This window comes from Chroicocephalus ridibundus, chromosome 1 (genome assembly GCF_963924245.1).
Source record: "Chroicocephalus ridibundus chromosome 1, bChrRid1.1, whole genome shotgun sequence".
In the NCBI taxonomy this organism is placed as follows: Eukaryota; Metazoa; Chordata; class Aves; order Charadriiformes; family Laridae; genus Chroicocephalus; species Chroicocephalus ridibundus.
Genome location: NC_086284.1, coordinates 35,095,731 through 35,112,645, shown reverse-complemented (window position 1 = coordinate 35,112,645; position 16,915 = coordinate 35,095,731). Strand labels below are relative to the sequence as shown.

The 16,915-nt window shown below is 42.8% G+C and overlaps 1 protein-coding gene across 1 annotated transcript in view; it reads right to left on the bottom strand.

Annotated features, from left to right (window-relative positions):
- Positions 1 to 2,989: 2,989 nt before the first annotated feature.
- Positions 2,990 to 16,915, bottom strand: part of NUFIP1 (nuclear FMR1 interacting protein 1) — a 27,700-nt gene continuing 13,774 nt past the window's right edge. The window contains exons 8-11 of the mRNA XM_063323105.1: positions 14,177 to 14,439; positions 10,561 to 10,689; positions 8,512 to 8,744; positions 2,990 to 5,287 (exon numbers count right to left, since the gene is read on the bottom strand). Coding sequence (XP_063179175.1) covers positions 4,949 to 5,287; positions 8,512 to 8,744; positions 10,561 to 10,689; positions 14,177 to 14,439 — 964 coding nt within the window. The 3' untranslated portion in view covers positions 2,990 to 4,948. The remainder of the gene's footprint in view (positions 5,288 to 8,511; positions 8,745 to 10,560; positions 10,690 to 14,176; positions 14,440 to 16,915) is intronic.

Here is a 16,915-nt window from a genome sequence, read left to right as displayed (position 1 = left end):
CTCTGGACATCACCCAGCCCAACCTCTCGCTCACACAGGGTCAGCCACAGAAGGCTGATCGGGGCTGCGTCCTGTTGGGTTTTCCCCAGGGACAGAGATACCACAACCTCTCCGGGCAACCTGTGCCAGTGTTCGACCCCCCTCACAGTACAAAGGTTTCTTCCTACATTTAAAAGAAATTTCCTGTATTTTGGTTATTTTCCTTTGCCTCGTGTCCTGTCCCTGGGCACCACTGAGAAGAGCCTGGCTCCACCTCCTTTACTTCCCCATCAGGTATCTACCCACATGGATAGGATCCCCTTGAGCCTTCTCTTCTCCAGGCTCTCTCCGCCTCTCCCCATATCAAAGATGTTCCAGTCACTTCATCACCTTTGTGGTCCTGCACCGGACTTGCTCCAGGATGTCCATGTCCCTCCTGTACTGGGGAGCCCAGTACTGACCCAGCACTCCAGATGGGTTCCAACCACTTCACTAGGGTTGAAGAGAGAGAAAGGACCACTTCCCTCAACCTACTGGTGACCGATGACAACCCTTTGAGCCTAGCACTTCAGCTAGTGTTCAGTCAACCTCACCATCCACTTCTGGAGCCCATAATTCACCAATGAGGATTTTACAGGAGACAGCATCAAAGGTCTTGCTAAAGCTACAAAAGCAACATCCTAAGCAATTACTTAAGCAAGTAATCTCATTATAGAAGATCACCCAGTTGATCAAGCATTTCTCCTTCATAAATCCATGCTGACTTAAGTCAAACACCTCCTTGTCCTTACTATGCCTGGAAATGGTTTCCAGGCTCATCTGCTCCACCACATTCCCTGGGGTCAAGGTGAAGCTGATGAGCCTGTAGGTCCTCAGATCCTCTTGAAGTGACATTTTCTTTCCTTCTGTTCCTCAGGAACTTTCTCCAATTGTCTTGTGCTTTTAAAGATATCAAAGAGTGGCCTCATAATGATATCAGTCCACAGTATGCCAGATTCTCACGTCTAGAGAGCCTGGGGAATGCTATATTCCAGCCCAGACTTCTGCCTTTGTCAGAATGACCTATCCAAAGAATTTGTACTTGTTCCTAACACTTTTTAAAACATCTAAGATCTGCAAGGACTGTATTGATTGTTATTCCTAAATAACGACTGCACTGCATAACTTGGATTAGAGGTTCCAGGAACAAGGGGAAGCAGAGCGACACCCAGTTATAAGGGGCTGAGGCAGAAGATCAGAGCACTGACAGCAGGGACTGCATCTCCCTTTGGAGCAGGGATGATCAAACCACCCCATCTCCTGTGCTCTTGATGCAAGGATTGCAACCTAGAATGTGTTGGGTTGGAAGGGACCTTTAAAGGTCATCGAGTCCAACCCCCCTGCAGTGAGCAGGGACATCTTCAACTAGATCAGGTTGCTCAGAGCCTCATCAAGCCCGGCCTTGAATGTCTCCAGGGATGGGGCCTCCACCACCTCTCTGGGCAACCTGTTCCAGTGTCTCACCACCCTCATTGTAAAGAACTTCTTCCTAATGTCTCATCTAAACCTGCCCTGCTCTAGTTTAAAACCTTGCCCCTCATCCTATCGCTACATGCCCTTGCAAACAGCCCCTCCCCAGCTTTCCTGTAGGCCCCCTTCAGGTACTGGAAGAGCACAATAAGGTCTCCCCAGAGCCTTCTCTTCTCCAGGCTGAACAACCCCAACTCTCTCAGCCTGTCCTCGTAGGAGAGGTGCTCCAGCCCTCGGATCATCTTTGTGGCCCTCCTCTGGACCCGCTCCAACAGGTCCATGTCCTTCTTGTGCTGAGGGCTCCAGAGCTGGGCACAGTACTCCAGGTGGGGTCCCATGAGAGCAGAGTAGAGGGGGAGAATCACCTCTCTCCTAACACCTAAAATCGGTTGCAAAAGCCCTCATCAACCAAATAGTCATACCGATCAGAAACACACACCACTTATTTCCCTTACCTCGTCTCAGGAGCAGCTGCGCTGTAGCATAAGTGACTTTGTTCACAGCAACGCCGAGATTGCCTAAGCTGCACCACCACAACTGAGTAAAGTCTGATTTATTCCCCCCCCTCTGCTTCTCTCAACTGTGCTAGCTCAGTAGGTGAGATGGATTTAAAACAAAACAAAAAAACCACCAAAGCCCAAGGGTACTGAATTTAAACTAGACACCCACAATTACATTTTCAGTAGCTAAGTTATAAAAGAAGAAAGATAAAAATAAAATTTCAGAAGTGTGAAGGTTGTCACTGGAATATTTTTGTCTAAAGTGAGTCACAAAGCCTGAGAAGTAGGATTTTCTTTCCTAATAACACTGAAAAAAAACCTTATTAAAAAAAAAAAAAAACGACAACCCCAAACACCATAAAACCACCACCCCACACCAAAACAATGAGAAAGCTAAAAAAAGCTACACAAAGCTTAATCAAGACACTGGTTCCTGCAGCACGTCAGGAGCAACAGGTTCTTACACAGATACAGAGAGGCAGCTTATTAGAAAGGAGTAAATAAAACCCATCCTTCTTAACCCAGAAGGAGGAAGTTGCAGGGAGTGGAGAAGCCTATAAGCATTTGACAGTACCAGCAAAGATCATTATGGCAGCTTTCCTATCCAATGACTGAATCCAAAATACTAAGCAAGCGCATTCTTGAATAGCAGGGAGGGATACAGGAAGTCTGAACATGGCCTGGAAGAACCGGAAAAGAAAAGTTGGGGAGAGGAAGGGACAGAGACCTTTCACTCATTGACCAAGACTGTAATTCCGAGTTTAACATCACCGCAGCGTACGTCTCCACACCTCTGCTCTATGAGTTGCCAGAAATGGTTCGCTACAAGAGCAACAACAGGAATTCTGCATGTGGGCAACAAGTCCTAAGTTAAGACTCCTAACTGACGCCATGCTGGCCTTGTACAGATCTCCCCGTGAGAGATACCCACCCCTTCCTATCCACAGGAAGGAGACTTCAAAAAGATTTTCTTCAGACAAAGCTTTTGGTTTTGTGTGAAATTTTAATATTCATAAGTTCATAATGACAACAGTATAAAGAATTCAGATTAAAGGTTTTTTGTTGGGGTGTTACAGGTTTGGGGTTTTTTTGTTTGTTTGTTTGTTTTTTTAAACACAAGCTCTGAGTGTACAGTCAAAGAAAGCTCTGCCATCAACTCCACAGGGACAGAAGCATGTTAAGGGTTGATTAAAGTGCATTTTAGTAGTAATTCTAAGATATCCGTTTCTTTTCCCGCAGCTGTTACCCATGCTTTCAACAGCACTGGTACCACTCTACTCCAAAATCAGGTTCTGCCCGAGTGCCAGATCTCCGTGGCTTGGAATCCTTTGCTGGTATTTTCATCACAGTAAAACTGTGAGAGCCATAAGCAAGTCAGTGAGATTGAGATGGCTCGTGGGACCATCATGGGAAGAATGAATCATCTGCCTTGGAAATATAAATGTTTATGATCACTGTTTCTATTCTGCACATATATTCTTGAGACACGCAACTTTTACAAGGGTGTTGATATTTATGTAATTCCACAAATTTAGACAGTGCATTACAAACACAATATGCAGTCGTAGCTATAAATAGCAGAGCAGTGGGACAGAATTTTTAACTCCTTTTTTCCTATTCACCATAAATGAGACGTATGGCAGAAGTTAAGGAACTAGAGGAAAGAAAATGCAGTTATTGAGCAACCAAAAAACCCCATGTGAGTCTTCCTATTTTAGATGGTGGAATGGAAGGCTAGACTTCTACCAAACAACGACAAAATAAAATCAGTCCCTGAGATTTAACTCCAACATTTAACCATTACTAAAAGACAAAGAGCAGGGAAATATTCTAAATTGGAGGCTTTGATAATAGATTATTTTCATGGCATGTTTTCAGTGTCAGTGTGACAAACTAACACCTGCCCTCGACAAGGACTCTGATAAACAAATGCACAATGTAATCAAAAGACTAAACTTATTTCTAAACCTTGGCTGATGCTTTTTTAGTGCTCACAACACTATGGATGTACCACAAATCTATGAAAAACATCACTGGATGCTGTAGGAGCATCGTAACAATGCACCAAGGAAGACATTCTTCCAGAAGGCCAACAAATAAATTCACAACGCATATTAAAACAGGGACAAACCAGTAGCTCTTGGTAAGTTTTCTAAACTTTCATAATATTCTTAATACTGAGAGTTTGCTTCAAGAGTTAACATTTGTCAGGCAACGACTATAACAGCAGTTAAGGCCTAAGGCTTAATGTTGGGCACCTGAGGTCAGCCAGCAACCTAGAACTGATGCAAGCAGTTAGCAGCTACTGTATCTATTTATTTACTTTTTAAAAAAAGGCTTCTCGCATCAGTCTGCAGCCTCATCTCCATTTCTCTGCTCAATTAACAAATTAGTTCAGAGAGGAGGAGGCTCCAGGTGCAGGCAGTATACTTTTAGAGCCACGTCAGTTATATGTTCCATTTAATTTCTTCATTTTATACTGGATATATTATATTTCTATTGGGTATATTATATCAAATAACAGCTGGGGAGAAAAATATGCACTGAAATACCATTTCAAAAGTACACTGAAATACTTCCGGACACTCAGATACTCCCAGACACGCCAGACTATGATTTCACATGAGGAAGATCCATCCTACCACAACACTACTTGGCTCTGGTGATGGACTGACGCACGTCTCCTAACGAGGTAAAACATTCAGAGCTCTGAAGCTTGAAAGTGGGGAAGGTGATACTCTGTGCCACTGCTCCCTTCTGCCGTGGGGAAACGCAATTACTCAACACAGATGCTGTTTTCACAAGGAAATGGCCACCTCGGGCAGAACAGATCAGAGAAGTGGTTTTAACAGCTCTCAGTATGTACTTTAATGATTATTTTGTTACACTGATGTCTTTCAAAAAGCATCAGTCAGGTAGAAAATGTGAGCCTTTGCTTTATTGTCCACAACAGACGTCCTCTACAGTGCTTCTTCACACTGAACTGACGGGGTTTCCCACGTGTCCTCATCTGCCAAGTGATCCATCTGTGAAGTCTGATCCACAGGTGCTTTCTCACCCTGGGCTATTAATAATGCATCATCTTCTCCTCCCACTAACTGAAGGTTAGAGCTACAAGAAGAATTAGATTCATCGAGTTTGTCCGTCAAAGGCTCTGCTGTAGTTGTAGAGGACTGTTCAGTCTCTGTTTCAGCTTGTGGTTCCGTTTTAAAATGAAGTCCAAACACGTTATTTTGGATGAGGTATCGAACACACTGCAAAATCACATTCCTTTCGTGTCGGATGTCCTGGGCCAGCAACTGGAAAGAAAGAAGAGAAGGTGATGCATATTTCCTTCTATTGCTTCGTAGCTGATGTACAGCTCTACTCCGTAATTTTGAATTTTTGGCTCTCTCACACAAGTCCTGGACACACGGAGCAGGAGACTGCCTTACCAGACGCAGCATGGGAAAGCCACGTATTCCCACACTGGGTGCTTTCCCTCCAACTGACTTGCTGTCCCCTCCCTCATGCCAGCTCACGCTGATCAGACCCCTTACCGCATCAGTTCAACTCATCAGCCAGGAGAAAACGAACCTGACAATTAGCAGCAAGTAGTGATGGGGTTCTAGGGTTTTTTTGTCTGCTTGTTTGGAAAGTTTTTTTGGGGGGTGGGGTGTCAAAAAAACCAAAGAGGGTCAGCAAAAAGCCCAGCATAGCAGAGAAGAGGTGGGACCAGGCATCCAAAGAAGAGGCAGCAGGGAGGGAGCTGCTAGAGCAGCGCAGGTTGGTGGTCAAACAGCACTTCTAGTGACAGAGGCTTGTAATGGCCACAGTTCACTGTGGTACTGGCACATGACTACCCCTGAAAAGGACAAAAACCACTCACTTGCCCAAACTGCACATCTTTAAGCACCACTCACTTAGTGCCATTAATGCACTAAGGCGGGTAGAACAAGCTGACAAATTTGATGGTATCATTTGGATTAAGCTGTCAGTCTCAGCTTGCTCAGGTGGCGGAGAACGTCACAGAATATACCTAAATAACAGGAATTCAGCCCCCCTCCCCAGTTATCTGACTGTAGACCTAGATGAAGACGTTCTCATATCATGGACTACATCTAACACCTGAAACAAAGCATTCCAGGCCACGTATTCCAGTACATCAGGACAGCAAGTCTATTAGCATTTTTTACACTTTCCAAGTTATGCTGTATCTGCAATTTAACATCCCATGCATTTTTTATTAGAAAACCCCTATGAGTAAAAGATACTTACAAATACAAGGAAAGGGCACGTTTCATCAGGTACCAGACCACGATTTAAATAGCAATAACTGCTTTGGGCTATAATCCACCAACCTAAATCTAACAGCTTAATCAAAGTGCTAGAGGCCTCTTTCATCTCCTTTAACCTCACTAAAGTTCATTTTTGGTATTAAGAAAAAAAAAAAAAAAAATAATCAGCCAGAAGGCTGAAGGACCTTTTGTCGTTCCAAATGTCAGCTGAACTGGCGCTCCAAACAAGAAGTTTCAAGCAAGTGGCTAAATCTGTAACTACCTGATCGTTTGCAGCAGGTCTGTATTACACGTCCTAGCTACATCCAGCTTGTAATGTCGCAGAGAAGCTTTTTGTTGTTGTTGTTACAAGTTTCAACAGTGGTTCAAACAGCCACTTTAAAGTGTACACGTTTCTATTTTGACTAGTTACTAAGAGGTGTTACAAGCAGCTGACACCTATAACATGCCTTCAGAAATCTACCATCTGATCTAAGGGATGCACGTGAGGGCAGAGAAGGGACAGCACAGTAACGTTCTCTTTGCCCGATTGAGAGAAACTGCTGAATTCCCAAACGGCCAAATAAAGGCACAGATGGAATGCACCATCACCCTATCAAAGACTGTATCTTTGGATTATATTTTTTAATGCAGGGACAGGTATCAGTGGAGCGATGCTACACAAACTATTTATTTTGTCATATGGACAAAATGGAATGGCTAAACACACACTACTGTTTGTGTGGCTACCATAAACACATTTTAGTAGTGTCCAAGCTCAGTGACGAATGCCTGCCAATAGACATCTGCAGCTACCTTCCTACCTCCACTTTTATTTTTTTTTTTTTTTTAAAAGCATCATTTCACTGATAAAACATCCTTTTCTTAACAATCCCACTTCCTTACTTTTTGGAAAAAACGGTCTCAGCAGTGACTCACTAAAATTTCAACTTTCCTTCCTCAAGGTTTTTATACACTGACCATTTCTGGCAGCGAGAGCCTACCTGTGAATCTCAGGCACTCCTCTGATTCACAGCCACAGCACACACCCTTCAGCAACAGTTTTGAGCAACATTAAAAGGCAAAAAACCCCACGAAAATGCAATTTTTTAAAACGGATTATACTGGCAAGCTACAATTTAGGCTTCCAATGTTCTGCCAGCTTCTCTCAGCGTGTGGGACTTCATAAGACATTTTTTCCCCAGAGTCCTCACTGCTTTGATCACCAACAACTTTGAAGAGGAAGAGATAAAGACGACTGCATGCTCAGGGAGCTACACAAAGGGCAAACACTTCCTTTTCAGTCACTGTGAGTTTTAATTCTTGGCAGCAACGGTAGGATGTGCTAAAAGGACCAAGGGATTTCTTCCACATCTGCAGCTTGAGATGTAACTTATCAGGTATCTCTTGCCTGAACATCCTGTGCTGTTTCACAGCCCTTATGTCAGTGGAACCCTGCTTTCTCCTGTGCTCTGCCCACAGCAAGACTTCCTTTGACGGGAGAGCTTTATGCTGGCTATTTACATAATCACAAAGGTAGTCTACCTATCTGATCCTGCTTTTGAGTACAAAATGCAATAAACGCTTCAAAGTTTTGTTTTTATTAAAGAAAGCCACCAAGCTTCCAAACAGGATGCTTTGCACTGTTACCGCGAACAGAACCATAACGCCTTGGACTCACCCCTACAAACCTCTTTTTACCCTTCTGAAACGCCAACCTGCTCTTCAAGGTACCAGGGCCGTCGTTTCCTCAGACTGATCTAAAGAAACCCATGCACGTGCAGCTTGCAGCTCAACACCACTCTACAGTTTAAGTCACCAACACAACCTTATCAAGATCTCTTTGCATCTGAAAAAATTGTGTCCTTCTCAACCCGGGTAAGGCAAAGGAATAGCAAAACCATGAGAACAGGGAGGCAGCTCAGAGTAAGGCTGATGGGATCACACACGATCAAAACTTACCCAATATTACCACAGGAAGGGGAGGGGGAGGAATAAAGGTTTTGTCCTTTGTGCAGCTCGTTTTAGGCACGTGATTAAGTTGTCATCTCTTGCTCACCAAAGTCAGTTATCACCTGAACCGGGTACTTCCATTTGTCTATTTAAGCACCTACACTTTCTCCATGTGAAATGCTCACTTCGCTATTTTTAAGACAGGAGGACCTTTGCTAACAAGCCGCTCTAACTTCCCACAGGGAAGAGGAGAATCGCTCACAAATGGTGCTACCCTTGTAGAGGAGGCATTATTTTAGCACTAAGACTGTTACCATCTCCAGCAGAGTTGGACGGCGCTTCGGAAGGAGAGCTAATGTTTTCTTGCCCCAGTTATCTGGCCTTCTGGGCCGACGTGCATTTGAATTTGAGCTTCTTAGCGTCGTGCCTGCGTATTCTGGACGCTTTTGATTCGGGTTTTGACTCGAAGGAACAGAAGTAGTTTGCAGCGTATCTCCAAGTGCAGCCTCGTCTTTCTCAGCTTTTGTTGCAGTCTTGACAGGGATTTCTTAAAGAAAAAGAACACACTTTCATCTCAAACTTAAAAGCCTCTTTTTAACATGCTTATATCCCCATGCACCAGCAGTTCATTAGTACTATTCTTGCTCGTACAACCTGATGTGAAGATGTTTGAGGTTTACTTGGAGGAAGGGAGGTTTTTGTTTGGGTTGGGTTTCCTTGTAAAATACAAAGAATAATCTCTAAACCCTCACAGAAAGGAAAACAAGATACTTAAATTCTGCAATACAAAAAGAAAAATGGAAGTAGTAAGAGCTCAACAAGATTTTTGAGCTATTGCCTTGTTATCACTTAGAAAGTGCACTGCTTCCACTTCACGGCGTAGCTTGCTGCAAATTTGGCTGCTGAGAAAATCATGATACAATTAGGGCAGAGGATGCCCAAGTTCAATTCCCTGCCTGCTAGATGCTCTCTGTAGTTTTGTGTAGGCCATCTAGGGCAAGTAAGACATAGTAACTATCTGCAAAAACATGGAGCAGCAGCAGTTCTCTACCATACACTGATGCATACACTCAGAGAAGCACAAAATCCAAGTGCTACAGAGTTCAAGTCTTACTGCAACATCCAGGAGTCTTCTACGGAAAAAGCCCTTAAGGGCATCGAAATTAGTTCACAGGGTGAGCATAACAGCTTTTTTCTGGCACTATTCAAACATGATTTGAAGTGAGACTGAGGACAGGCTGCTTTTTTTTTTTTTTATCCCCAACTAGGGGAAAAAAGGCTTGGAAAATTTGATGACACACACCCTAACCAAAGACATTTTATGGCCGCTCTTCAACCCAGGACATGCTGCTGAGAAAAGGCAAGCAAAGAGGGGGAGGAAAAAAACCAACTCAATCTTTCAGGAAACTCTGTTTAAGGCTTTCTAAAGTATGCTGTAGGACCAGGGGAGGAAAAAATAAAGGCATTATTTGTGGCACAGGTCAAGTGGACAAGGCCATCCCTGTGCACTGTTTGTCTGAACAAATGCCATGTGCAGCTTGCAGCTCAACACCACTCTACAGTGTGCAGGTGCTTCTCCGAGACTGGGAGGTATCACCATACTGGGAAAAAGTAATGGCTCATGCAATAACCCCAGTTGGTGCTCAGAACTGGGAGAAACAGGGAAAGAAGAGGAGCAGAATAACGGCATGTCCTTTTACTCCTCCCAGCCTGTCTTTGTGTATGGCTTACGCCAGTACCAGTACGCACTGTCACTGAAAGCAAACTGGAAGGGATCTGTACACAGACCGCCAAAACATCCCTGTGCAAAACCTTTTACATACAAGCTTGTCTCTTTACTTGTATAAGCCTCAAAATCCAACAGGTACAAGACAGCTCGGAATTACAGCACTGTTAGACAAGCCAGAAATCAAAAGGCATTTTCCATAGCCAAGCGTTCTGGAGATACAGCCACTGAACTGGCATTACATTAACATCTTTGCCAAACATTAGCTACAGCTTATATGTTGTATTTTCTTCTGCAACACCTTTGATTTCTCGTAAGTCTTTTCTCAAGAAACTGTAAGTACTATGTAGGTTCTGTCTAGCACTGATAATCTGCAGCTTTCAGCAGTCGGGGACGCAGCTGTGAAGAGCTACCACTGGGGTCTTGCACTTACAAAGACTGCATTTATAAATAAATGGGACCCGGACAACTGGATGGGAGCTGGCAAAGGACCAAACAGAGAAGAGGTGAAGTCCCCCACCCTTCCCAAAGAAGGGTCATTTGTGATCAGACCTTGTCATTGCTTGCAGTCCACACCAGCACAGTGATGCAGGGTAAAAGAGGAGAGGAGAAGGGCAGAAGGCACACTCCTACGCACCTTCAGGCTCGCTGTCGGACCCGCTGCCGTAGTTGGCTGCCAACGAACTCAGGGCGGAGGTGACCTGCTTGGGAACAATAGTCAATCCCTGCCTCTCGTCTTCAGCTGCTGTTTCATCTTTGTCAGATTCTGCAGGGAGAGAAAAGTCAAGAGGGATTTTTCCCAACGCTCCTGTGTGCCAACCAACAGCCAGCCTTGCTGCTAAATCCCCTGCTATGCAAGACTGATATTGAGCATCACTGATCATTGCTCAACACCATGGACTGATAAAAAAACCCCACACCCGCCTACCCTCCACAGATATTCAGTGGCAAAGTCATCTCACCACTGGTTTACAGTCCTGCCAGCAAAGCTACAGAAGCAAAAGAAAAAGGTTTCCTGAACAAGAGCTTGGGCTTTTTGGTTCTTTCTTCACATACCAAATGTAATTACAGGTTTTATTATCAAGTGTAGGTAAAGAGAGAAAGAGGATTTCATAATATGTTTTGAAGTCTTGCTGGATATAGTCCTGTGGAGGCTGGGGGTGGGGAGAAGGATTCAAAAGCCAGTGGCAGGGGGGGGTGTGGGGGAGAAGAATTAGTCTCATTCAAAGCAAAAATTTAAGAGCGAAGAAACTTTTGGATAGCAAAAAAAGTTCGTAAGGGACAAGGAGAACCAAGGCTACAAATTAGATGATCGGTTTTCAGCAATACTTCAGACCACTTGATATTAAAATCCCCACGCACCATTATGGACATAAGCAAGTAAGCCAAGTATTACAGTCTCAAACTGTCCCAAAAGAGAATTGCTGCTTTCTTCTATCTCATCCAAAACATTGAGTGGTTGGGTGCATTTTCTTTTTATTTTCTTTTAATTTCAGAGAATTACTTTTAATTGGCTTTTTAGCAAACTAGGAAAACGCATTTACTGGAATACATTTTTTTTCTTTGCAAGTGATGTGTTCAGAGGAAGTGTTACGCACTACTGAGTACAACTGACTGTTTCTGACCAGTAGATCCCTCAAAATTTTACACCTGATAGGCTCGGTATCTTACCTCGTTTCTGCTTATAAATCACGAGGAAAATTCTGTTTTCTCATCTCCCATTCAATTTCTTCGCTTTGAAGGAATTAGCCACTAAGGACTTGAGTGAATTCATTATACAAAAAATACATTCCCTCTCGAGAAAGAGCTGTTGCTGTTAGAAAGGTTTAAATACTCCACAAAATGGACCTATACAGTAAAATCACGGACTTCAATTGTATGATTTTTTTTTTTTAATTCTACTTAATTATATTGTGCTTGTTATTATTTTTTATATTTCTCAATAGTACAAAAAACTGCAACTGGCCTTAATAATGTTTAATAATCGAGTGCCACATTCCTTTTCTACCTGTTATAACAGAAGTTACTAGCTGTACTTTGGTATAATTAGACTTTTCATCATTGAGTAAAACACAGATACTGTGGGGAAATAGAGTTAAATTTAAGCATACTTAAGTTTCCCAACACGCAGAGAGTAGTGGAATAAGCAAATTGCATAGGGATGCTGTGTTCTTGTTCCCACTAATTGAAGATTATGTTTTCAAGAGGAAAAACTCCGTATCAGACGTCTTTCCAGGGGATGTTGCTTGTTGCTAAAAATAGCTAGAGTATAAGTCAGCTTACATGCCGTATTCTAAGGGTACTGCATCACTGCCGACTGTATTATAAATAGTCGTATCTGGAGAGTTTATATTGCTGCCAGCATGTGGAAACAAGACATGCTCACCCAAAAAAACTAAGCAGCAATGCTTCAGAGAACGCACACATATGGGGAGTATCAAGAGTAAATTAGACAATCCAGCAAAAACCAGAATTAACACAAAAATCCTGACATTTTAAGTAATTCACTTAACTTATACAAGGAAATCCATTTGTTTTCACATTCTAAATATTGCTATTTTCAAAACCACAAAGGGATATTTAATAGTCTTTAAAAAACAATTTGTCAAAGTGCTTTATCCTTCTTCTGGCTTTATAAAGCTTTTCTTATTTTACATGTTAGTTTAGCAACCTAAGATGGTGCATGTCCTTTAGACTATTGTACAGTATTTACATCAGAAGGCTGCACATAACTTGAAACAACTCAGATGCTATTTCTTTTCCGCTCCTTCCTAAAGTTCCTACAGTATCACTTCCCTATGGCCCGAACCACTTTCCCTTTGCTGCCTCTCCCAGCTAAGTGTTTTGGACAAAAAAGCACCCCTAATCAGGAGATTATAGGTAAAATAAGATTATTATAGCAAAGTACTCGTTAAAACAAAGATAGAATCGAGGTGCTGCATTAAAAGCCCAGAAATCCTATTCGGTTTGTTAGCTAAATATTGATTTAAAGCTAGTAATGTATTTTAAAACATACAAAGCTAAGATAAATAAGTATCCAGCACAGTTATTTTTCAAACCCAAAACACACCTACATCCTGTCTCCCAATATCTTCTCCCCTTCAGGGTAAGGATTTTTTTGATGATACAGAAAAAAGCTTAATGCTTCCTAATTCTCACAGAAAAATCAGAAAGACATAAAAGCAGTCTGCTAGATTTTCCCTGTGTATTTATAATATGATCAAATGGACTTGCAAAGAAACTTATGTAGAAGTGCTTAATGCTGGCAGTATCTTAAACGTTCTTGTGTCAGCCCTTCCAAATCAGAATTTTTCTTCCTCTTCAATGACTTTGTATTTCAGCTTCTTTCCAAACTGTATCTCAGACAAGTCTACTACTTTTAGCTCCTCCTACCAGCACATGTGGACATGAATTCAGTCAGACACTAACACGTATCTCAAAGACCTCTAGAATACTGAGACAGTTTCCTCCATAACAGGTCCTAAACCTTCCAGGGGAGGTTTAGACTGGATATTAGGGCAAATTTTTACACTGAAAGCACTGGAACAGCCTGCCCAGGGAAGTGGTTGAGGCACCATCCCTGGAGGTATTTAAAAGATGGGTAGATGTGGTGCTTAGGGACATGTTTAGTGATGTTTTTTGTGAGTGTTAAGTGGATGATTGGACTAGAGGATCTGAAACGTCCCTTCCGACCTAGGCAATTCTATGCTTCTAGTCAAGCCTACTAGGGCAGAAGCTCCCCAAAATGCAAGATTTACCCCATTTCATTTAGATAAGTCATTGACCCATTCTTTCACAAGAATCACACTGGGAATTTTCTTAGACCATGTCCTGAATCAGGATATCTCTCTACTGAAATTTCCATTTAAAAGGAAGTTTTAAGTGCAAGTTTTAGGCGCAGGGATGTTGGACTACCTTCAGGCTTATATGACCCTACTGGTCCTGGCACTATTCTAGACACAATACAGCCATCCTGGGCTTTTTTAGTAGTAACAATGAGAAGCTCAGTATGACAGCAGGCTCACCGATATTCTTCTCCAAGAATACTGTAAGGCCTTGCATCGATGCATCCAACTAAAAGAGAGTTTTCCCATTTTAAATATGCACGGTTAGCCCTCTTTCAATCAAGGACAGAGTTCACATGTTTTTGGAAATCCCCAGCTCTCCCCAGAAGTTGCCAGTTACACAAAAGGTCAGTAATCGCTTCAGTAGTACTTCTTAAAATAAAAGTTCTCTAAGTTCCTTCATCTTACCTACATCACCGTTTGCCAGAAGACTGAGAGGGTCCATATCCTTCACGCATGCCTGAGCTGCCAAAGCATGCTGTTTTTCACGTTCCTTTTCACACATGCTGTTTTCTGGTCCATTAGCTTCATTTTGAGTTCTATGTGCATTATAATTGCCACCATTTTTCCTAAATTTCTTCCAGAACGGGCGCCTTTGTCTCCTTCTCTGTCTTCCTTGGGGCCCAAGTCCCTCTTCATTTTCTGGAGGCTTCCACATCCCCTTCATTTTGCTGGAAAATAGAAACGCAAAGCTCACACAAATGACAAGCCATGAGAATAAAATCAATTGACATAACCAAACACCTCGGGCCCACATTTAAGGTTCAGCAACACAGCATGATGCCAGGACTTACTCCAGTTCAGCTAACATCTGGTGACAGACCAGACAGGCAGTCACAGCTCATCTCATTGGCAGGGCAATGTGACAAAGCTGGAACCTAAATGAAGATTTTGAAGTTCGTGACTTCTATCTTTTAAGAAGGCAAAGAGAACATAGGCTAAACAAGTTCCTTGACCATCTACAGTGTCTTCATTTCACATTACGAAGTCAACAAATATTCCCTTCACTTAAGCAATTAAATCATTCAGAACAGAGGCAACATGGAACTAAAAGGGAAGCATCTACTACAAGCATACTTCCACTGCTGAAGTCTCCTTTTTCCAATTACAGCTCAGAGAAGGATCTTGCTGCACTAAATCCATTCAGCCATTTGACACCATCAGTCGCAATGACTGCCTACTCCTGCCTCCAACTAACGTGCCATTCGTCTTTTCCACTTCGATGGAAAAGGACTAAAAGAAAGTTCTATCACGACAATGGACTTTTAAAAACCTGAAACAAAATAACAAGTCCTAAAATATGGGAAGTACATGGCATGCCGGTTCCACTTATCTTCCATGGTTCCGTAATCTTCCCGGTTATCCTATAAACACAAAACACGGTTATAGGAAGGTACCTGGAGAGCTTAACAAACCTACAAGAACAGGCGTGACCTAGACAGGAAAGCAAATCTAAAAGGGACAACCTAAGCTTCCTGAAAATACTTATTTTCAAGCAACAGAAACTTAATTCAGCAAAACAAGACTGCAACTAATCACCAGCACATTACAACCACAAAAGACACACAATATCTACCATCCTGAACGAGCCCCATGGTTCATTCTGCTCAGTAGTCTCTCCCTCAGCCTCATCTACAGCACAGCAGAGGTCCTGTTATCCCTAGTCAACCATATAACCTCATACTTGGGCAAGAGCTTCTTCCTGAAACTTCTCCCTGGGTCTAGAACCACGCATCTGCAAGCAGAGTCTCATAGGTGTAGTTCTAATCTGGTACCTTGTCACTGATAAGAAGCCAGTGGAACGTGTGAAGAAAGAAAAAAAAAGCATAAAAGCAGGGCAAGTGGTCACCTTTCTTCTCGCCTGCTTTTCCACAGTGTACCACTCAGAGACCCTCTCTGACTAGAGATGCTCCCAAGACCCTAATGTTTTTGCGTCTCATGCCGTGGGATGCTGTGTGAATGTCTGGCACTCCTGAAAACTTGCAGCAAGGTGTTGCTATTTTGTGAAAAATTACTTCTTTTGTTTCGTTTTCATTCTTATGTCCAAAATGGTCATTTGGTGCCCACACCCTCCTCTAGTTACAAGAAGCAGTGTATAACTGCATTCTATTCACCTCTTCCCACCTATGCAATTTTTCTAGACCTCCATCATACAGCCCTTCCAAGCAACCACTTCTTTGCTTGTACAGAAGTGTTCCTATTACCAACATTCCTCCCTTCCATAACCTTTCCAGCCTAATTAAGTCCTTCTTGAGAGGAGAACAGGGCCTGCCGTAGCATTCAAAATGGCTTTGTATCGCAACAAAACATACTTCATTTCATTCTCCAGTCATTTCATGACAGTGTCTAACACTGATTGCCCTGACAGAACCATCCACCATAGTGCTCCTGTGGCACGAGAGGCAAGCCACCGCCTTCCTGCGTGTCAGTCTCTCATCCACAAAAGGAGCCTAATATTAGCTCCATCTAGACAGAGAACTGCATTTCTGAATTTGTACAGACAGGCTCTAAATTCAGGATGTTGTTGTGTAACTTAGAAGATACTGAGCAAACATAGGCTCAATTAGAGGTGTTGTCCTTGACCAAGGGTTAAAAACAACATTCTGATTTCCCTGGGGCCTCAAACGCCCAGAGAGAAACCCCAAGGTCACAAACACATCCCAACAAACGTCAGCCTGGCATCTGCCTCCTGCCTTCCCCTCGTGAAAGATATACTACTCTGCGCTTCTCATTCAGAGGGGATAGAGAGCCACGCGCTGTTAATCAGCTGTTGCAAGACACCAGGCAGACTACCAAAGAGGTCCTTCTACATCTCTAATCTCACATGCGGGGATGCTGAGAATTAGCAGTTGTAAAGCACTTCAGAGAACCACAAATGGAAAGTGCCGTAGAAGTGTTAAGTATCTAATCCTTTCTAAATCTTACTTGGGTATTTGCTTTAATAGTACAGGTTGCAGAGAACAAGCTGTATTCTATTTTTGCCTCACGCATCAGTAAATTTGCCAGATAAGCACCAATTCCAGAATCTTTACTGGTGATATACAAAGCAGAAACAACAGCTTTTCGGACAATTCATCAACTTTATAGTGCTAGCAGCTCACGGAAGGGAAGGGAAGGGAAAAAAGAAGAGATTTCTAAGATCAACCA